Genomic DNA, 23,219 nt, shown 5'->3' with positions numbered 1-23,219 from the left:
TGCTTTGTTGTTCCTGGGTGTCTTAGTGTGGCAGCATTAGCATCTAGTCTTACTTACTGGCCTGAAAAAAACATACATGGGTCAACACACAAAACACAATTGCATCTGTAACTTGAAAAAAGGGAAAAGAAAAAATATTTTAAGTACTTGTGAGTAACCAGTGCAGTGACAACAGGCTGCAAAGTCACTGACATCAAGCACCTGTTGCCCAAACTGAGTTTTTTCAAGGTTATAATGAGATACATTTATTTGTGCATGTGTATTTTTGTATTACTGCATTGTGGCGCCCCCTGGTACAGATTACACAAACGTGCCGTGTGTGTGGCATGGCATTCACTACATCGACTTTTTTTTTGTTTTAAATGAATAGGGTGAGTATTTTTAATCAAACACACTCAACTCCCACGTTGTTAGGTGGACCTATTCAACAGTTTGTTAAGGGGAATCTCTAATCATCAAATCTGATTTTCAGAAACTGCTGATTTACTGGGATTTTTCCACTCCCGTTTACAAAGGAAAAAAAATAAAAAGAGAAAATATACAGTGAGTCCCAGTCAGACAAAAATTCCCAGATGCTTTGAGCTGAAAGGAAGGTAAGTTACTCAAATAACAAAATATGTAGAAGAGCATTTCTGAATGCAGCACACATCAAACGTCGAAGCAAATGGGCTAAAGTTGGCATTCCTGTTAGTTAAATGACAGAACACCAAGGCTGTAATTGACATAGCACGACCAAGATTGGACAGCAGAAAAACAGAAAAATGTTGCCGGGTCGGATGATCCTCTACAATATTCGGATGGTGGGGTCATAATTTAGTATAAACAACATGAAAGCATGGATCCGACCTACTTGTATCAGTGGTTCAGGCTTCTGGTGGTGGTGTAATGGTGTGGGGGATATTGAATTGGCACACTTTGGGCTCCCTAATATTAACTGAGCATCATTTAGATGCCACAGCCTACCTGAGTATTGTTGCTGACCATGTCAATCCTTTTACGACCACAGACATCAGTGTACCACAAAGCTCCAGTGATCTTAAACTGGTTTATTGAGCGTGACACTGAGTTCACTGTGCTCAAATGGTTTCCAGTCACCAGACCTCAATCCAGTAGAGCATCTTTGGGATGTGGTGGAACCAGATAGTCACATCATGTATATGAACCAAAATCTCTGAGGAATGTTTCCAGTATCGTGCTGAATCTGTGCCATGAAGAATTATGCAGTTCTGAAGGCAAAACGAGGGTCAGGTTACTAGTGCACTAGAAACATGTTCATGCAGTAAAGTGTCTGTTTAGTGTATGATATCAGCTGAAGTTAAATGTGAAGAAGAAACTTTCATAAAACCGACGACATATTTTAGTACCAGCTTTTATTACCCCATACTTTGCACAATACAAACAAACACACATCTAGTGTAATATAGGGTAGATGTGTCATACTCTACAAGAGCATTACTTCATGAACATCATGTAAATATATTTTTTTTTCCTCTTACACTCCATCGCCCACAGCAATACGAAAAGTACATGGATAGAGATTCCACACAAAAATATTCTATGCGATTTTGAAGGGGAAGTAGGGAAATCACTGTAAATCATTATTCATGTCATTTAATAGGCAAGAGCAGAAAAGTAAAAGCTCCGGGTTTTCACGCATTGGGAAAAAAAAACAAAAAAAAGAAACACTGTAGGTATTTGGTGTGAAATACTATTAAATGCTTAGGTAACAAATCAGATGAACCGCAACAGATCAATAAACTTTTTTCTGTGGCTTGGATTTGCTTGAAACTGCATGTAACTCAAAAGCGATGCCAAGTTCACTAGAAAACGGGGCTGCTGAGATTAAGACTAATCAGCAGGATATCAGTAATCACCTGATGCATGAATGCCAAATATTTTAACCTATGATCACACAATAATAAGACTGCAAAGCTTCCGGCAGACAAAAACGTATCTGTCAAATTCAGCAAACAGACAAGGCCTCTTCAAACTGGGACGTGTTGGTAATTGCATAGAGCACAGAGGGAAGTCTGCTAGCTACTGTAAGTGAGCTCTGAATTGAGACACGGAAAAAGAAAGCTCGGCCATCACTACTACATTTGTGTGTGTGTGTGTGTGTGTGTGTGCTTCCAGCTCCTACTCTTTACTAAAGCCGATTACTAGTGAAAATGCCAGACAAAGCGTGAATAACAGTTTCCTTGTGGAAGAGCTTTTTTTCCTGTCTCTCTTGTCTTACAGCAAAAGATCAGATGGTTTCGTATCCAAACCACAGTCGTAAATCTTGGTCCCACTTTATACCCGCAAACATCTGTTAAACCAGCTGTCCGGGGTGGAGCTCACTCATTAGGCTCATATCTGAAACAGAGAGCAAAATCTGAAATTAGTCAAACATGAACAAGAGAAGGAAAATCTCACAATTAGCTTATTAGTATTATATATTATGACTACACTGGGATGCCGTATGATTTTATTTTCAAGGGTGCTGATTCATTTTTACCTACTAGATTTGGATAATCTCACAATCATAGACTCACCTCTGCAATCGTTTCCTAATCTCTTTGATCTGCTCGTTCTTCTTGGTTAGAATCTCCTTCATGTTGCGGTAGGCCGCAGTTTGCTGGAACTTCTTCTCCAGCTCCTGCGCGCAACACACACACACACACACAAACGCACACACACACACATTCAAACGTGAGAAAAACAGCACAGATTGCTCAGTGCACCTGACCAACTGTCCCAATGGCATCAGGCGGCGAGTACAACATTCAATTGCATGACCTTTTGCTTAGAAACTCATGACAGGAAAGTGAACATGAAAAAACGTTTGCTTCCGCAGTGCCACTTGCAAAATAGGAACTGGCTGATGAAGAGCAAGGAGAGATTCGTAAACAGCAAGAAAGGCCTTTTGCGTGTCATGTTCGCAGACTTCATGACACCCTCATTGTCTCACAACTTCAATAATAACTGGGTAGAACAGCAACAACAACACTTGACATTTTGTGGGTGTTAACTATATGTTTGCTCGTTACTTTCAATTCCTGGAAGAGACCAAAGTTGCTCACTTTCTCTGCCAAGGCCAGCTGCTCTTGCACTCGCAGAAGCTCATGTTTGGAAGAGATCAGGTTGTCCTGCAAATCTTTCTGGGTTGCCACGTTGGCGCTGAGAGACCTTTCGTAGTCCTCTTTCAGAGCTGCCACTGTGTCCTCTAGACTGTTGATTTCCTTGGATTGAGCAGCCACCTTAAAGGGAATGGCAACACCGTTACCTCACCTTTTTTTGAATGAGTTGTGACATCAAGACTAAAAAAATCTATTTCTAACGACGACAAAATACACACTTTGACCATGTGGATACATACCATTTAGGTCCAAGTTGGCAGATAAAAGCAAATGGCAGAAAACATTTATATGAAAACGAAAAACTGTAAAGTTAAACAAACGAAAGTAGCGAAATGGAACGCAAACCGAGACCCAAAAAAAAGAAAAAGTGAGAAGATGACACTTGCTGACTGAAAGCCACTTTTGGAAACGTACCTGCTGTTCCCCTTGCACTCTCTGAAGGTCTTTCAGAGCTCTCTCTGCCCTGGATTTCTCATCTAGTGCACTCATGGCCTAAACAATCAAGCAGGAAGAGAATTAACAACACAACTATCGCTATCAAGCAGGAGTAAGATAGCACGTTGTTTAAATTGTTATTTGTGTACCTGGGATTCTAAAGTCCGGAGCCTCGCTCTCAGTTTGTCATTTTCCTGTTGTAGTCTCACTATCTCCTGAAGAAGTATTAAAGATACAGTAGCTGTGGTTTACTATGTAAACATGCGGACAATCCAACATCCCAGTGAATCTATGGAAGCAATCCATATAATGTACCACATTTCTTTACCTTGTTGAGAAGTTCAGACACTCCACTTTCATTCAGAGGGGCCAACTTGGGTTTGCTTGTTTCTTTGTTTATCTGGGGGATATTTTTAAATAACAAAGATTAGATGGTCAATTGTTCTTTATCTAACTGGTATGTAACTGTAAAACAAAACAAAAAAAAAAAAATCAACACCATTTAGGCAAGTCATTCACTTTCCCATAAATGTGATCATTTCGTCAGAGTCATGAAAGAGCAGTTCATTTTGTTTGTCATAAAACGGTATGTGATAAAACCACTTGTCAACCTCAGTGATGTGTGAGTAAGTAACCACCAGGCTACTATAGACAGGTACAGAAAACTATTTAAAATGCACAGAAGCAGCTGCACGCCTCTCTAGTTACCAACTGTGGGTACAAATACGCTAGGGACACATGATCAATGACGAATATCTCAGCGGTAATGTTTGAAGCTCTCACACGTGCCAAAACTGCACCTTATGCTCACCTTATCGGTGGTTTTAAAGTCAGTCTTCTCAAATTCAGCCACTTGCTCCAACAGCTCCCTGTACGGGTCAGACGATAACAAAGCATTAGACGATAGAAGTAACATTTATTTATATAGTGCTTTTCACAGACCTAACAGTCACAAAGTGCTGAACAACAGTGAAGACATGATATTGCATAATAAGACCGAAAATGAAAAATATTACATGCAGAGAAAAATTATGACAGTTTATTTATTATGACAAATGTAGGGTTACTGTAAACAGCACTTAGATGCTACACTGGGTGCACTGATATGACAATCTGTGTGATCTCCTCACATCAGCTAACTTGTCACCACAATGTCGATGTTTATGTTTTTGAACATTACAGCGATCTACCATCTAAATGTTTGGCAGGGAAACTTAACACCCTATCTCTTGGTGGCAGTTTAGCACTCATGTTTTAAGATGCACGCTTGTGGTGAGCAGATCAGGCTTCTGAAAAGCTGTAATGTGGTTTTAAATAGCAGATGAAGACACGTAGCCTGTGATATGGGGCGTATTCCTAGCTTTAGACACCGTATAAGTCACGTACAGCTGAGCCCTGTGAAAAAAAGGCTTTGGAGGTTATTCATCCACCCACTGTTCGCATATTACAAAACTACTTTTCCAAAGAACACACACAGTGTGTTAACAAGGTGAAAGGTGAGAAGAGGTCACATTCATTTATGAAGTTCATCAGAGTGTCACAGAAAACAGGCGGTGCGTTTATACTTGTGTATGAGCCATGGGGCGCTGCACTGAGCAACCTGGACCCCGGGTCTGGGTCATTAGGTCATCGTAAGTAGGACATTTGGACAGCAAGCTGATGTTATCTGACTGAGATAAAGAAAAAAAGTTGCCTTCATATCCTCACTCGTGAAAAAAAGGACCGGTCGACGTGCGGTTTGGGCTTAAGCGTGACCATGAAATTTGAATTTTAAATCAAAAGCTTGCTCATTTCAGAAGTGAAGCCTACAACCTGTGGCACTGTCAGTTTTTGCTATCTGAACTTTTTGTTTGTTTGTTTTTTATTTTTTGGAGAGGGATGGAGTGAGGGATGATGGGTGAGGGTTGGGGCCTCTACGGAGGCTCGCAAGGGACATTGGACAAAAAAAAATGAAAATGAACTTTTGCAAGATTCGCAAAAGGCTTTGCGAGATCCCGAGTTACATTTGTGGTATCTCACAAAAGTAACTCGGGATCTCCCTCGAGAGCAGACATGGAGGAGGATTTAGAGCGTTTCCTGCGGTCAAGAGAGGTCCCACAAGAGGACATCATGCACATGCAACAAGACAAAAGTTACGGAGCCCCGCGGCTCCATACCATTGTGCACCCTTCATATACCCAATTCTGTTGCTCTGAGATATAGGCATACTTGAGCCAGAAAGCCCTGATACCTTTGTGCCAAAGAGTGCAATATTCTGACAACGGTTCACATGTGATGTAGCTTTGTTTCTGGTATCACATGTGCACGCCCTCATTTCTCCATGTTTGGGCTTGTAATATGAAAAAAAACATTCTCTGAAGAACATCTGGCACACTTGTTAAAGAAGAACACAAGAATTATCTTTCAGGTTTAATTAATACATATGTTATTGTAAGCAAATGGCTTTGTGCCACTTGCTAATGATTATTACTGTCAATAAATATTAGCGTTGTAATTTTTGTGAAATTAAAGTAGCAGACTTAAGTAATTCAAATCTTTTGCAAATAGTTTCACAGTTTTAAAAAAAAAAACACTACAAATATATCTGTATTTGTTTCTGATACTAAACATATCCAGAAATAGCCTTGAAAAAATGTTCAAATGTTAAAAGGCCTAACGGTCTCCTCTGCAAATTATAAAAAAAAGGTCATGCACTTTTCTGAGGTTGCACGTTTCCATTATGCTTTTTAATATTACTTTTAATGCTAAGGCTTATCTAAATTCACAGCTCAGTTTACCCACACTGCATAGTGCGTGTGCATGTTGTGGTTTTCAGGCTAACTGAACATCCCTGCAAAAAAAAAAAAAAAGTGAGAAACAAGCGTAATGGAAAAAAAGGGTTAAACTGACAGCGAGGGCTGGCAGTGACCTTTTTACCTGGCATGTAACATGTACACGATCTAAATCTGAGCAGCACTGCAGAGGAAGTGGTCTATGATACAGTGTGGTGGAACCTTTCTCTTTAACATGAAGCTTACTTTTTACATTGCTGTGACATGACCCCTATCACATCATTTTAACTACCTCCTGTCTATGTAAAAAGGCCTAACTGCTGAGAGGCTTGTTCAGATAAGCCAACCATTCAGCACGCAATGATAAATAATCCCACAATAAACATAATAAAAATGTAGACATTAAAAATGTCACAAAGACTATTCTTCCTTTTTTTTAAAGGCATCTTTTTTAGGCATCTTTCCATTGATGCCTAAAAAAAATGCCATGATCAGGAAGGTTGGCACTGTGAACTACTCTGCTGCCCCCACAGTTAGTGTATGAGAGGAGGGTGTTGAACAAAGACCTCAGAATAATGAATAACATTTCACATCCCCTGCACAACCTAGTGGTCAGACAGAAGAGTGCTTTCAAGTAGGTTTATATCTGGGACTCTCCACCATTTGACCGTAGAACTGAAGCAGCTTCTCGGATGAGAGGTGAAACGTCTTCAAGTAACTTAAAGAAGTCCAGACACTTTTCTTTGCAAGCTCCTTTGACTTCAAGTAGGAGGCTCTTTCAGCTTCAGTGTAACAAATTTTGGCCCACTGTTCTTTGCAGAATTACTTTAGTTCATCCAAACTGGAGAGTTTACCAGCATGGATGACGTGTTTAAAGTCATGCAAAAGCATTTCAGTTTGATTTAAGTCCAAACGCTGACTTGGCCAATCCAAGTCATGGTGTTTGGGATCACTGTCCTGTCGCATAACTTAAATGTGCTTAAGATTCAGGGCATGAACTGACGGCCAGATGTTCTTCTTGAGGATTTTCTGGTAGACGACAGAATTCCATCAATTACAGCAAGTCATGCAGGTCCTGAAGCAGCAAAGCAGCTCCAGACCACCAACACTAACATTTTTGACTGTTTGCACAGGTATGATGCTCTTTTTATGAAATGCTGTGTTACTTTTATGCCACACATAACGGCACTCAAACCTGCCAAAAAGTTCAGTTTTTGTCTAATCAGTCCACGGAATGTTGTCATAAATCATCAAGATGATTTTGGTAAATGTAGGACAAAGCCTTTGTGTTTTTTTTGTTTTGTTTTGGGGTTTTTTTTGGGGGGGGGGGGGGGGGGGGGGGAGGGGGCAGCAGTGGTTTTCACCTCGGAACTCTCCCATGGATGCCATTTTTGCCCAGCATCTTTCTTATTGTTTAGTAATGAACACTGACCCTAACTGAGGCAAGTAAGACCTGCAGTACATTTTGTAATTATCCAGGTTATCTTTGTCTAGTATTACAATTTGTTTGATGATCTGAAACATATAAAAAAATCAGGAAGGGGGGCAAATATTTTCTCACAGCACTGTATGTCCGTTTGTCTATATATATCTGATAAGCAATTTCTAGATAGACCACCTGTTTTCCAGCTCCGAGATATCACTCTGTAGTCGTAGGTAAAACTTTTCCGCCTGGGAGAAAAGCTGCCTAAGCAGCAGCACATTGGTGTGGGCTGTGTTGATGAGCTCCATCTCCACCTCCCCACGCACCACCGCCTGCAGCTCGTCCAGCATCTCCTTCACCTCGTCCACTGTGAAGGTTTCCTCCACAAGCCTTCACAAAAATGCACGTAAATTGGAAATGTTTCAGGTACATCTGAACCGAAAAGCACTTCTAATTTCATTTTCCCTGCATATCTACTTTATATAGACAACTGAACGGAAGTAACGTGAGAAAAGAGAAGAAATGACCAGTCACCTGCTATCTTTGAGCTCCTCGAAGCATGAGTCGATAGTTTTGAGCCTTAGAACTCTCTTTGAACGTGCAAATCGCATATAATTGATGATTTCATTCTGATGGTGTTCATTAAATCCAAATTCAGCCTACACGAAGATAAGAGAATTTTGATTTTAAGCAAAGATCGGCACACAGAATAAAAAATGAACACAAATAAGGTGTACATAAACAAGCAGATAATTAGCTAACTTGAAGAGGATTTTCTCTTGCTAATATGCAGCAGGGCCTTTTCACATGGGCTTGCACATCCAGCGTACTATTTATGTATATAAAGGGTTGCTCGCTAACATTAGCGGTTCACTCGTCTTTTGATTCAGCTTTAGAGCACAGGGCTAGGCGTCTAGCATGCTAAACTCCTAAAAGCGAACAGGTGGCCTGTACAGCAAATCATTTCAGCTACTTACCATGATGGCTGTGCAGCTAACGTTAACGTAACTAAGTTAGCTAGCTTGAAGACTGAGCTGCTCCAAAAGAGGGAAAAAATGGGTTTTTCTGGCTATAATTTAGATCATTCAGTGAGCAGACTGAAAACCAGCGGTGAAATGCTGGAATCGAGTGTTGTTGAAAATCTCTTATAATTACATTCGACGAGGCTAAACAAAGGTTATATGACAGCTATAAGACTATCAAGCAGATTTGCTAGCCTCCTAGCAGCTAGTGTTTGCATTGAGAATGCCTTGGTAACGGAAAAGAGCGTCATCACCTTGGTTACCAGAGGTGCATTCAATGGCGCTACGTAAAGATTTGAAACAAAAAGTGAATCCCAAAACAACATTAACTGCCTCATCTTAACAACATTTCATATACACACGTGTGTGATATTCACTATAAGATTTTTTTTAAACTGGTTTTAATTTAAGGGTAGTTGTTTAGTCTTGTTGTTGTTCTACGTTAATTCGATCTCAACATAGAACACGCTATCTGCCTTTAACTGCCTCAAAAGTAGTCGGTAATCAAGTCATTCAGTTGTCTGCTTCGCAGTTCAGTGTTTTGACAAGATTCATCCCAGTCAAAATTTCAGCCCCACTAAAGAACTAGCCCATTTGTGAAAGCCTATAAACACATGAGAAGCAGAGTTTTGGTGTGTGTTCCATATACATATATACCCAGTCTACATTCAATTAATGCATGTATACTGTGTCTTAATGTCTGTCTTGGACACACATACACATAATGCAGCTCTTATTTTTGGTGCTACTGAATCTAGAGCAGTATTTAGATATCGAACATCTCCCGATCAGGATGATTTTCTAAATGGATGACTATTGGCGATCATATGACTATTCAGTTTCACCATTTTTTTGGCATCCACATTTCTACCCTTTCTAGTTGCAGATGGGTTTGCACTGAATGTGACTGATGGTCAGTCATAAACTCATTATAAGACTGAATTGACAGCGCTACTGTAGCACACCTGATTGAGCACCGGTGTGCTTAGAGTCCTCATTGCAGGGGTCTGAATCTGATCCAGGCCATTCCCTGTGTCATTCCCCTTCACTCTCTCCCTGCCTTGCTGTCTATTGGCTGCACTGTGCTATAAAGGGGAGAGAATGGATTTATGTTCTGACAACTCTTCCCCTTCATCTTTCAAATCTTCTCTCTCATTGAGATTCTCTGAGTAGAGATTCTCACCATCTTGCTACTTGTTGTGTCTCATCACTGATTTGCAGCTGTGAGAAAATATAGGGTGATTCCCAGAAAACAGAGGATAAAATGTGTGGGACTGTGGGAACAGACAGATGTATGTCATAGAAATGTTGCAATAGTGAAGCCTTATGCGGGAAAAATAGGAACAGAATCACATTACTCCCTCCCACACAACCCCCCCCCCCCCCCCCCCCCCCCCCCCCCACACACACACACACACAGAGAATAAAAGCAGACCATGTAAGAGGAGGACAGTGTGAAGAGACACAGCACCTTCACACTTTTATGAGCCAAACACTACATATGTAGTGTAAAAATCTTTGGAGGTGTTGCACTGAGAACTGAAAATGTTTTACTAATAGAAAATTAGCCAGGAAAGCAAGTAAGAGTTTGAAATACTAATTAATCATTTCGATCATTACATGCAATTTGTTTTTTCCTCTCATTTCGTCTCAACTTTATTTTTCCGTCTCTTGTCTTGTGATTGCAAAAAGCCTAAATTGTCTTCTTCTGGTTTTTTTTCCTTTAGGGATCACCACACCGCATTACCTGCCTCCATCTCCACTTATTCCTAGCACACATCCATTAATCCTCTATGTGGACTTCCCGGCAGCTCCATCTTCAACACCCTTTCCCTAGTATATCCACAACCCCTCCTCTGCACATGCCCTAACCATCTGAGCCTTTCTTCTCTAACTTTGTCTCCAAAGCACTCAGCCTGAGCTGTCCCTGTGATGTACTCATTTTGCCCAGTGAAAATCTTAACATCTTCAATTCTGTCACCTCCAGTTTGGCCTCCTGCCTTTATATCCAAATCACACATAATATCAAGTCTCACTACCAAAGTATTTATTATGCAGCAAGTACCTGCCTGAGCTCATTCATTGCACAGTATACAGCAGTAGGTGGCACCATCTGGCTAGAAAAAAAAGTATGACAGGAGCACAAACCACAAACACAGGAACCCTGTCCAGTCTAACCCAGAGGGTTGTAACAACAAAGCCAAACTCTCAGCTATACATTTTGTAAAGACCATAAAGTTCTAAATATCAAAATTTAATATTTTCAGCAACAGATTGCAATGCTTTTAATTTCTCATTTACTAGACAGTTAGTCTTTTTGTAGTCTTTCAGATTCTGTTGATCGTCTGGTCTGTTTCTCCATCAGTCAAATGCAGTGGACATCATCTGAGCCAAATAAAAGCTTCACTGATTGGCACTGTCTTCTCATCCTCAAGAACTTCACCCTCCATTTGACTCCATGGAAAAAGACGGAAATGTTTTTTTTCTCCCCCTCATGTCTCTCTAGCTCTAATTAAATTAGACTAACGGGCAGCGCATGGTTAGTCACCTAATCAGATGGCTTATAACGTGACTGCTGCACTGCTCAAGTTTAGTTTGCAACATCTGTCAGTAACAGTCAGTAACAAGGCAAAGATGTTTCCTCTTTACCTGCAGTCACGGTGAGTTACTTAAAAATTCAGACAGGGGTTGAAAAACAGTAAAGTTACACGCGAGAGTAACTTTTTAAAGAGTAACAAATTGTTACTTTTTCTTAGAGGCCTTTATGATGGTCCTGTTATACATCTCAGTTGTTTCTTTGTAGGCTGTTCACAGTTTAACATTGTATTCAGGTAGTTTACTTTGATGGGCAGCTGAAATATGAACAATGTGTCAAAAAGAAATGTAATATTATACGAATGTGAGTCATTTCAAGACCAAATGCATGGAAAGTGAATGGAAAGAGAAAAAAATGAATATGAATGCAAAAAAAGTAATGAAATATAATGAGCAATAAAATACATAAAATGATGTAAAAATAACACAGTGCAGTAAGCAGTGTGTAGATTCATGTTAGGATTACTGGGGAAGGATGAAAAATACTGTTTTCTACGTGTTTATTTAAAGTTGTTTGAGTGTGCCTGACATATCTGTGTCCTTTATTATGCTCTGGAACTTCTCTGTCAGACACCGATTCGGTCTAGTGTTTTTAAGTGGAGATCCTCATTTAATGTTTCTTCTACTTTAGGAACAGGCTTAACCCATGTGCGGGAAACTGGCTGTATGAATACTATGCCTGAGCAAAAGGAATTGCTGCATTGATGGGAAAGTGTCCCTAGGGGGCAGAATAGTTGTATTTATCCCAGGAGTTGCGTTTTATTGAACAGGCTACTGTTCAGAAATATGTTCTTTCCAGCTATTTCCCCTCTCTTTCTGCAAATTTTTTTTTGTAAGATTAAGAGGTAAATAGTAAAATATAAAGGAATCAGCGAGGTTTAATCTGCTGTCCAGTTTACCAAGCATCCCTTCGACTATCCCTATATTTTCGTCATACATAACTTTGATGAAAAATAAGCAGACACTTTTAGTCATGAAGGTTATTTGGAGTAATAATTATACAACAGGCTACTTGCAAGTAGAGGAGCTGTACTCCGTTTTCATTCCCTGATCGTGCATAATTTTGCAAACTACTTATTCTTATTTATACCTCTTTACTTGAATTTTTTAATAGTACCTTCACTTCTTTACGTGTGTAATCTGTATGTGCTCGACTATTTGGTGAAAAGGGAAATGTAAGTATTATGTCTGTGGTCGCATATTCGGTCATTTCTTCTCTAAAAGAAACTAGAGATTTCCAGTAATAAACCCCTTCCGCAGTATATGGCATCGCTGAACTGTTCCGAGGTCAGTTTCGAAGGTATGTACCAATTGAAAAATAGAATGATTCGACGTAATAACCGATCTGGTATCAGGTATCTTCACAATGTTGGTTCCTGACAAACCAATCAGCTGACAGCCGCATGACAGGCAGGCCTCACGCTTGCGCAGTAGCACACTTTTGGTATGAGGAATATGGCAGCGTCCTGAGTCCAGTTGGGGGGGGAATACGGCGTAACTGAGCACCTTCAGCATCACACTGGGAAAACTGAGACGCACCGGGCACAGTCAGAGGAGGGTGGGGGGCTGAGGGACGGCTACGAATAACACCCGTTAGCGATTTTACAGGTAAACGCGGCCGTTAGCGCCTGCCACTGTCTGCTTCTCCAATGTTTGCTTGATTGAACCCTGTCGCTAATGCGACTAGCTAGTTCGTCCGTAAAACCTGAGTGATGTGCTAGTTAGCCGTTAGCTGGTGGCTAACCCAAGCACTGGCCTGCCACAGCCCCTTTTTCTGCATTTGTCAAACAGACGCTGATAACAAAGTATATCGGCTGGTCACTGTAGTTAAGCGGAACAGCAAGTGTCGACGTCGCAAAACTATGCCGCCGTGCTTAGCCTGACAGTGAACCGCGTAGGCCTGCTGAAATGAACCAGTCTGGCTAACTGCTTGGTAACGTTAATGCTGTTTGTCATGGATTTACTTGACAGATCAGCAGCCAGCGCACAACCTGCACACAATTTAAGAATTGCTGTTTGCCATTTCAGCCTATTTCGTGTAACTGTTAGTTTTATATTTCTAGTTAGCTGTTTTTTAAAAAAGAGAGAAGAAATGATAGTTTTCGAGAAGATATTTGCATAAAATCCTTGCAGATCCACAGAAGATAATGCAAACTAAGTTCCCGTCTCGGTTTAGAGATTGTTTCATATAGTTGGCTAATGTCGGTGTGTGTTGCAATATATCTGCAGGGCACAAAAAACCCAAAACAGGTGAAAATAAGATTATCAAGCTCATATTATGTGTTTGGCCTGGCCTGGCCTAGATATAAGATTTTATATGGTTCTGAAGGTCTGCATCCTTCATGTGTTTCCCTACTCGAGCATTGCGCCTTTTAATTTACATGAGCTTCACTAATATCATTGCAGAGAAGAGAATTTAAACTAAAGGTATTTAAAAAACCTGTTAGAGCCATATAGTGATGTCATAGCACATGATATTTTGACCCTTGCACCCACTCTGATGCTAAAGTTTGTCAGCCATCTGCTTTCCAAAGGAAACAGGTGACCTAGCCTTGTAAACTAAATAGTATTTTTATAGTATGTAGAGTACTGAGAGTTACCTGATCAAATTGTTGTGATGGATACAACCTGTGGCTGCAGTCTAGTTGGGTAGTTCCTTGTGAGTAACATGGTATTAGATAAAGATATTTGGTAAAAAGGACACCCCAGTATCCTCTGTGGGATTGCGGAAATTGTCACAGACATCCACATAACAAGACCTTTGATTATTAAAAACTGTATTTGTTAAAGGAAAAGTTGTGAAAATCTGTTTGGATCAAGTTGTCATGTTGATTATGTGCTTTGCTTGCAGTGTGCTGGGTTCGCCTATCTCATATTTCTTTTTTCTGTTTTGTTAAAATGTGTTTGAGGATAGACCAGGAATAATTTGCTGTTGATAAGGGCAAAAAGGGACAGATGGGTACAGGGAGGGGTAAATCACATGACCCAGCACTGGAATCTACCTTGTTTTTTTCTTTTCCACAGTCGTAGCAGCACACTCATCCCAGTAATGTAATAAAACTGCTCTGCTCTGTGCTGCAGCAAAGCACAGTCTATGCAGTCCCTCATGCTAACATCTGCCTGTATGAGATTATACAGTTACATGACGGTATATTCGGAGGGAAATAAATTATTTCTTTATTCTTCCTGAAACAGCGATGTCAAACCTTTAAAACTTTGGAAGATCCTCATCCTGTGTTGCCATACTTAAAATTTGCCTAATATTGTGTCTGGTCCTCGGTAAAAAACAAGAAACTGTGATAAATGCATAGATGAATAATTTTGCTGCTCCCTGCTTTATTTGCACTCCGATCTGGAGAGGAAGGAAAACTGGAGTCAGATTTTTTTTCCAGGATCCTGGCAGAATGCTGACACAGGTTCCCCTTGTCACATTGCAGTCGCTTACAATTTACTGCACTAAGGATAGCAGAGGCAGTTTTTCCCACCTTTTCTCTACTGTGTTCTGGTGACTGGTTTATCGTTAACTGTCCGCTACTTAAAGTAATGTTCTGTTTTGTTTTTATTGTCAGCTGGAAAAGCAAACCTGTTAATCCTTGTGCACCTGTCCTAGTCTGGAAGTAAAATTACAGTGATTTATTTTTCCTTCCCATTGTAAATTCAAATTGGGAGCCTGGCCAAACCCTAAGACACCATCTAACTTCTGTATATTTACGTAGCCTCAATTATCCATGCTGGCTTCATGCCAGACTTTATTGACACATTCTCAGTTCGTGAACTGCTGTATTGTTTTTGCACCTATGGTTATCAGCATGGAATGGAGACATTTGCTTCCCCTTTGTTTATGCTGAGCAAGCTGTAATATCCCAGTTGGTTCCTTGGGGGTGTCACTTTTCAAAGCGAGTCTGCAAGAATGCAACTATAAAGGATAGAGGTAGAGCATGAAGAGACAGGGTTGTCCCTGCTGTAGCTTATAACAGTGAAGAATGACTCAGTCATGGACTCCCAGCTGCAGAAGACTCTTCCCTGTTAATGGATAATCACTGTTTGCACTGTATTAGTTCGGTATCTGGTGGAAATCTCAGTCAAAATATGTTCAGAGACTGTGTGACATGTGTGTCACGGTATACTGGAATGTGTGTTATGTAAACATGGTATGGTTGTGAATTACAAAAGTCTGGGTTAAGGATTTTGGTAACAGCTGATATGACAACTGGAAATATAATACTTACCCTAAAGAAATGCCTAAACGAACATCTTTAAAACATGTTTTTCCTTGACCTTTGTATTTGTTGAAGGTGAAAAACTTGCTTTTTAAAAAATTCCTGTCATGGTAACTTTCCTTCTGTGTTTTAGGTCCTGTGAAAAGATGAATGTCGTCAAAGAAAACAGAGACCTGGCCTGTTTCTATACTACCAAACACTCCTGGAGGGGAAAGTAAGAATGCAACTTTTGTTTTGTTTTTCTTTTTTTAGACTCACAAATAGTATTTCAGTGTCTTCGGTATATTTTGTTTCAGATGTTATGCGTATAATTTCACAAAACAGTGGATCTAAAGCGGAAATGTCCCCAAATTATCACTTAGATCTTTCTTTATTTTTGGCTTCTTTATCTTGGGAAAATATAGGGGGTCATGCATGAAAAGCTGCTTTACTAAATGATAGAGCTAGTGTTCTTTTTCTGTCAAACATTGTAGGTGGTAATGAGTGCCTATCAGGAGATTAAACAACAGTAAACACTGTATTATATCTTGGCTGGGACAAGACATCAAACATTTTTGTTATGTCAAGAGCCTATTGGACTGGGGAAACATGCCTTCTTTCATGTTTACTGCCTACCTTATAAAAATTATAAGCTAATGTGTTTTATGTGTGTAGAAAAGTTAAGATACCCAACTGATTTTTATCCTAACTATGCCTTTAGGAAGTAACTGAGCCACTGTATGTTAATGCATTTTTAAAAGGAGATTAAAAACGGTTATGATGTAATACAATACAATGAAGCCAACGTACTTATCTGTGAACATGTATCTGATTAGCCCCCAAAGTCCATCATACACCGATTTATGGGACATTATACAGCATTTAAGTTGTGTCAGTGTGCAAATTGAACCCTTAAACCGGCAAATGTGTAAAACTAGTAGCTGCCCTGTACTTGGAAGCCCTCAAAGCTAATAGAAAGGACAAGTCCTAGTTTGAGCAGTCAGGAGGTGGGATCACATTACCAATACTTGCTTTCTAAATGCCTTTGTCCCATTAAGGCCTGCTATTGACCTGGGAAACTTAAGCAGGGCTGCAAAGCATTAGCCATCGTCAGAGGTTCATCCACTAATGCTTCTTGAAGTGTCCGGCAGAAACGCACGTTGATGTACGATGACCCCTACAGTGAACACATCCAGTGGCTCTTTTATGCTCTATGAGGAATCTTGTTGGTGTGGGAAGCATAAGTGAATATCCTATGATTGAGCATTTCTATCCTCATAGTCTCTTCACATCCTTTTGGGAATGGTTTTCTGAGCAGGGAAAATTTGAATCGTATGTAATGGCCTTTTCATTCATCCCATGTTAGCTGAACATCTATGGGAGACTTGGGACGAATATGTTTGCTAGTGCTCTACACTGCCATCACAAGAAAGCCAGAGCTCATTTTCCCAGATATGATTTAAACTCAATCCTAGACCAGAGGTCAGCAGCTCTTCTTCTAATAGAAGAATCTGTTAGAAGAGGCTTTTTTAAAAAAAAAGAAAACATTGACCAGAAAATTATTTGTGACTGGCCTGTTATGATTATTTGGTACTTTTCATCGCAGCTATGAAATCATAGAAATTTAATAAAATAAGATGTTTACTTTTCTTATGAAACAATTTTGAAGTTGTGGTAAAAAATAAATATGATCATGTTTGGGATTATTTTGAAATGGAGTAACTGTGAAGTTAGGCAGGGCATTTCATGCAACATGAATGAAATGTATTTGTACTACGGCAATTTGACAGTAAATGCAACATATAGTAGCCAAGTGGCTTTAAAACAAAAAATAAAAATAAAAGATGTTTTAGATTTCATATAATTTTGTCAAGCTGCAACTAAAGCATACCAGTGAGCCATAAGCATTGTTGGTTTAAAAAATCTGTTTACATGTTCTTAAGTGTTTTTTTTCCTGATTTCACCCTTCTTATGCCTGAGCAACACGAGGATCCAATTTAAGGTCCTTTTAGTGGTTTATCGGACTTGCAAGGCTCACGTCATGACCCTCCTGACCCAAGTTAAATGCAGGTCATTAGGTCAATGCTTTAGTGAACAGGAATTTCTATCCTTATAGTCTCTTCCCATCCATACGGGAATGGTTTTCTGAGCAGGAAAAGTATGTGAATCACATGTAATGGCCTTTGTAAACATAAATTGTTGCCATCAACATTTGAAGGTCACTTTACTGACTCACTGAGGAGAGTGAGAGAAAGTGACAGAAAGTTAAGAGTAGGGCGGCAGAGAATTATGCGAGTGGGTGATCACAGAGAAATGAAAATGAAACTTGAGCTGGTGCTTGTGTAACCCATTTCTGTGCCTCAGACAGAAAACGTAGACAACCTGAGATTGAGTTGAGCAGTCTCTCTGGTGCAAGTCAAACGCAGTTTAGAGGATCTGCCACACAGGGCTTTGATAGATCAGCAGAGAGAAAGATTCTCATTAGGGTGCAGGTTTTCATCTTGCTTTATACCAGCTTTATTGTGGGTGGCTTTTGTCTTTAGTGGGTAGTGAGAAATATCTTATACCATTTGGTTTTAACCAACCAATTAAGCACTTTTTTGCCACACCACGAAGCATGCCAAGGAATGATGTTCTTGGTTTTATTTAATTATGCAATTGCAATACCCGCAGTAAGAGGAAGCTGTTTCAGGTTGCCACAGGAGTGCCTCAGAGTCACACTCTAATGTGTGATAGAGACAGACTTTGTGACATGTCATGTGACATTGCCAGTTGCCTTACAGAAGGAATAAAAGGACAAATTGTCAGTTAATCAGTTTGTTTTTGCCAAAACATCACAGTTAAGGAAAAAAATAAAATTAAAAAAAGATTTAATAAAGAAGATATGTGAGTTGTTGCATTTATCCATTTTCAAATGAAACCCTTTTCTCAGAACTTTAATTATTTCTTATAACTTTTGGTTGGTTTTCTATTTTTTGTTTAACTTTTTTTTTTCTTACACTTTACTAAATCATCTCCATCAACCCCTTTTTTAACAGCACTGTGCTACAAACTGACTTCCTATAGGCAAAGCTTGCAGAAATAGAGACTTAAGGAAAGTATAAATAAATGGCTCAAATTGTCTGTAAGAGAGCCTTCATGCACTTTACCAATTACAGTAGGACAGCCCTTATGTTTTATTTATAGAACTGCAGTAAATCTACAGCGTAGGCTATGGCTTAGCTGTGTACCATATGCTGTACCTGATGTGTACCTTCCCAGAAATGTAACTGTACATCCCAGTGATGCAGACCTCCACTGTGATTGGTCTGTTTGGTAGTAAACACAGTTTATTGATTAGCACAAAGATGATTTCGCAGTGAAACAAAATGTATTAAGCTATTACTGTATCTGTCTTCCTCAACTTCCTCGACTTCCTCAAATGGAATACTTTGTATTCTGCCAGTGTAGACAGATGGAGGTTTTCCTCATAATAGCTCTAACAGTCCATATACGCAGGGCCGGTTGTTCAGAGTCTCTCCTTCCTCCATTTCAGTAAAAGTAACTGTTCAAGAGTTTCTCAAAGTTCAGTGTGAATGGCTCAGTTTCGCTTGTGATGGCAGAGCGATACAAACACACCAGCACACTAGCATAAATGTCGCTCATTACTTAAGGGATTCAACACAGTACTATAAATCAGGCATTCGCTTTCCAGTGTGGACACAGGGATTGGGCCAGAGACAATATTTGTGGTCTTTTCTGCAGGGATGGTGGTGGGAAAAATTTAAAAAAAAAAGAAAAGGTTTTGTTTCTGTATTTTTGCCCGCTTCCTTTTTTACACATTTCAGATTCAGTTTCAGATTTACTAACAGTGATGAAAATCTCGTAGACTTGAGTTCACTCACTGTTGCTGTAGAGTTTTCCACTGAAATATGCTTGTGAACATGATTTAGTCAAATCTTGTGACTAGTTTTAGAGAGCATTAGATTAAGATGTTTCCCTGACTTTTTACACAAATTGATTTTCTTTTATAGCTTGCTTTATATTTGCAAGTGTAGCACCTCTATTCAGTCTTTTGAAAAACTAGGCTCACCCTTACGGCTTCCACAGGAATTAAAATTTTAAATGTCATCCAGGAGCTGTGTGAGCACCGTTTTGACAGTGTTATCATTTTGGTGTGTGTTAATACAGTGCCACAATCTCTGTTTTTTGTTATTCAGTTTAAAGCAGTCATTTTCTTATTGCTAGTACAGCTATGCATCTTTTTCACTGTTAAAATTCTGTGTTTATACTTGGGGTCTTGTCATTGCCTCCCTTCATAGTATTATAGTTTTGGAGCGCACTCTATTCACTGCTTTCTGCATCTCTGTTATCCAGTGTTTATGTTGAGTCTTGTACGAAAGATTATTTTGTGTTGCCCTACTAACAACTCTTAAGCTCAGATGTCTTTGTGAGAAATGGAGCACGTTTTAAGGAGAGACGGTTGAGAAGTGTTCAGTCACATACGGTACAGGAAGTTGCCTAATGGGAAGATTATGAAACCTTAGTAATGGAGAGAGGAGAATGGTGATTATATCTGTGGTGTAAACTGTACCTGTTTTTGCTTCTATTACCATGATGGATGGCTAAACACATGATTGTTCCAGGTCTTGGCCAGTTGATTTTCATACCTTTGTATGAATGTAAATCTGAAATTCAACAGCATATGTTTAAAATGTTTTTAAAGGATTCTTGCAAAAGTGCTTTAAAGGTTGTTTAATATAATAGGAATAATCATTCTCATAATCTCTGCATAGTACTGCATAATAATCATTCTAATAATCTGCTCTCCTAAATTGATCTGAGTTGTGCTTCATCTTACATTGTGTATTCATTTCTTCCTGTTATTGTGTGCTTCATCCTGAAAGTCAGTTCTTGTTAAGTCTTTATTGTTTCATTTAAAATAATGGCATTGACGTTTACTTGGTTTACTATGCCGTTTCTCGTTTTAATGCTGCTGGCCTCTGTGAGCTACCAAACAAATTTCGTTGTATAACTACAATGACAATAAAGTTCTTTAAGTTTAAGTTTATTTATTAGCAGCTACATTCTACTATTCAACACAGGTTCAATTTAAAGACATGAATTAATTGTTAAATCAGAAAATTAGGCATAAATTTGGCTTTTTTTTTTTTTTTTCCTCCACGTGTATACCAGATAGAGAAGACTGGATATTGCCTTTGTACCAAGATTGTTTTTTTTTTTTTGTTGTTTTTTTTTTAGTCTATCAGCCCACAGAGAATTAATAATTAACGAAGTTTGTGCTGACATCCAATTCAAGCCATTTGGCACCAAGGTCAAGACATGTAGAGAGCCAGAACCCTGAGATCAGGGCAGACTCATGGTTTTAGACTTCATTCCTTAAAATAACATAATGATGCAAAAGAGGCAGTGGTGTCAAGAGAGATGAAGCAATTTATATAGTTTTCTAAGGGTGAAGCTTCCCAAGAAGGACATGACATTGGTATATAAAGGAGAAGGGGTGGGACAGCCTGAGGGATGAGCCTGAGCCTAATGGCATTGCCTAAAGCAACTGCCTGTCAACTTGTGTTAGTCATTTCATTCATACAGAATTGCAAATGGATTATGTAAAAGTAACCACTAATATTAACTTCCTCTTACTCGGCTTTCTCATTGGACTAGCTCATGTTAACGGGACCTAATGAGGATGTACAAAAAGGAAAGGAACTAAGTCAGCATGTTCAGTCTGCACACTGTACTGTGTACTGTGCAAATATCTTGAGCTACCACTCTTGTCTTTACATTTTGGTTCAAAGAAACCAGACTTTTTGTAATTTTCCTGTAAAAATTTCATGAAACTGAAAAAAAATGAGCAAAGACCGTTGAGCCATTATATATTTAGTGAAGCCTAATCAAAGATGCAGAAATGCTCTCAGGTACCTGTCAAGAAGCCGTTTGTAAGGTACAAAAATGATGAGTAAAGGCTAATATATTCCAGATTACACAAGAGCTGGACTTAAAATCAGTGACAACAAATCTTGTGAAGTGATGAATACAAATTTGAAGTTTTTGACTCAAATCCTTGCATATATGTACATAGGAGGTCAGAGGAGCAGTAAGACAGTGAGTATGTGCAGCCATGGGTAAAACACAGTGTTTGGGAAATTATTAAACGCACAGGTATTCCTACTTTTGGGAAGAATGTCGTGGTTGCCGGACGCTCCAAGAACGTGGGCATGCCCATCGCCATGTTGCTGCACACAGACGGCCGTCACGAGAGGCCCGGAGGTGACGCTACAGTCACAATTTCTCACCGGTAAAACACAGTGATGAAAATGGAACAAGGGCAGCCAACATCCAAAGAAGAACTTTGAATGTCCTTCAAGAAACACAGAGAACTATTAAAAGAAAACTTGTTTAAGAGCGTTCAAGCTGGGTTGAAGAATCAAGGTGCTTGTTCCAAATATGGACTTTAAAGGTCATTAGAATTGTACAAACTCTGTTTTTTTGTTTTTTTTCTTATGTTGTGTATTTCCATGTATGTGTGCAGGTTTAAATTAGTCTCTTCACCCATTTCCTGTGTTAAAAGCAAAATATGCAGGAATAAGGGTAGCTCAAGACTTATGGAAAGCACATCGATACCAGGTACAATTTATATGTAAACACACTGTGTTTGCACTCTTTCTCTTAATAAACACAGCATAAATAACTTAATTTAAAAATGAAAATGTATGAATTGGGCAAAAACAGCTGAAAATGTTGCTGTTGCCAAAAAACTCCAACCAAGCACATATTGATCTGCCACATTTGACATGTGCACACTGTCAGCGTAACATACTAGAATACTGAGAAATCATAATTCAGCACTTCCTTCCTGTTATGTTAGAAAGCACCACTCATAACTTCTCTTGAATTTGTGTTTTCATCACTATTTAACAATGAGTCATCACAGAATTGCTGAGATACAAAAGGTTGTAACCTTTTGTTGTAATATGTCAGATAATATTCTTAGAACAAAAGCGATTTCGGAGGACGTGCGCTTAGACGTGACATGCCCTATATCGAGTAGGGCTGAACGATTATGGAAAATAATCTAATTGCGATTTTTTGCCCCAATATTGCGATTGCGATGCGATATGCGATTATTTTTTAAGGTATTTGTCTTCTGTATTATTAAACAAAGACAAGCAATACATCATATAGTATGGCCAATACTATATTACATTAATTTTAAACTGTTCTTTCCTGGAAGACAGACCTCTGTTATGATGACATGAGGTGATGCATGAATTGATGACTGACATTTTTATTTAACTTCTTCAATCACAACAGTATATTTGAACATACACAATAGTTTATTTTTAGCTTACAAACATCTGAGCATAAAGTGCTGGCAAGGAACCCTGGTGTAAACATTAAAATGAAAGTCAGTACAATGTGCAGATTGCAGAAATATACATAAAAAAAATCAGTGGCTTTACCACACTCAGTTTTTCGACATCTGTGAACTACTAGACAGTCATTCAATTAAAAAATAATATTAAATAAATAAAACTAATAAATAAAAAATACACACATCTTACTGATCTCTGCAGTCAGTAACATTACACATAAAGTGCAAACATAATAGCAATTGTATAAACACACACACAAACACGCCTTTAAAGTTTAAAGGC

At 39.1% G+C, this 23,219-nt stretch overlaps 2 protein-coding genes across 4 annotated transcripts in view; one reads left to right on the top strand and one right to left on the bottom strand.

Moving 5' to 3' along the window:
• Positions 1-1,353: 1,353 nt before the first annotated feature.
• On the bottom strand, positions 1,354-9,000 carry lztfl1 (leucine zipper transcription factor-like 1). Its single transcript, XM_085419032.1, has 10 exons — positions 8,726-9,000; positions 8,283-8,407; positions 7,944-8,138; positions 4,366-4,423; positions 3,883-3,954; positions 3,704-3,769; positions 3,534-3,611; positions 3,063-3,239; positions 2,535-2,638; positions 1,354-2,355 (listed from the first exon to the last, which is right to left on the bottom strand). Exons 1-10 carry the CDS (start codon positions 8,726-8,728, stop codon positions 2,337-2,339), a joined length of 897 nt encoding a protein of 298 aa, XP_085275158.1. The 5' UTR covers positions 8,729-9,000; the 3' UTR covers positions 1,354-2,336.
• Positions 9,001-12,810: 3,810 nt separating this feature from the next.
• The window catches only part of dnajc13 (dnaJ homolog subfamily C member 13), a 32,374-nt gene continuing 21,965 nt past the window's right edge, over positions 12,811-23,219 (top strand). For all 3 annotated transcript variants that reach the window (XM_085419030.1, XM_085419029.1, XM_085419031.1), the window contains exons 1-2: positions 12,811-12,973; positions 15,719-15,799. In XM_085419030.1, the coding sequence (XP_085275156.1) occupies positions 15,732-15,799 (68 nt within the window). In that variant the 5' untranslated portion in view covers positions 12,811-12,973; positions 15,719-15,731. The remainder of the gene's footprint in view (positions 12,974-15,718; positions 15,800-23,219) is intronic.

This window comes from Rhamphochromis longiceps, linkage group LG9, assembly GCF_057381845.1.
Source record: "Rhamphochromis longiceps isolate RC_006_pf linkage group LG9, R_longiceps_female_GT1.1, whole genome shotgun sequence".
Taxonomy (NCBI): domain Eukaryota; kingdom Metazoa; phylum Chordata; class Actinopteri; order Cichliformes; family Cichlidae; genus Rhamphochromis; species Rhamphochromis longiceps.
This window is presented reverse-complemented; position numbering and strand designations above follow the sequence as displayed.

Coding starts and splice junctions, on each gene's coding strand:
- lztfl1 (XM_085419032.1), bottom strand. Junction 3,770..3,882: donor TGTCTGAACTTCTCAACAAG/GTAAAGAAATGT, acceptor ATACTTCTTCAG/GAGATAGTGAGACTACAACA. Junction 2,639..3,062: donor AGCTGGCCTTGGCAGAGAAA/GTGAGCAACTTT, acceptor TGTTGCGCGCAG/GAGCTGGAGAAGAAGTTCCA.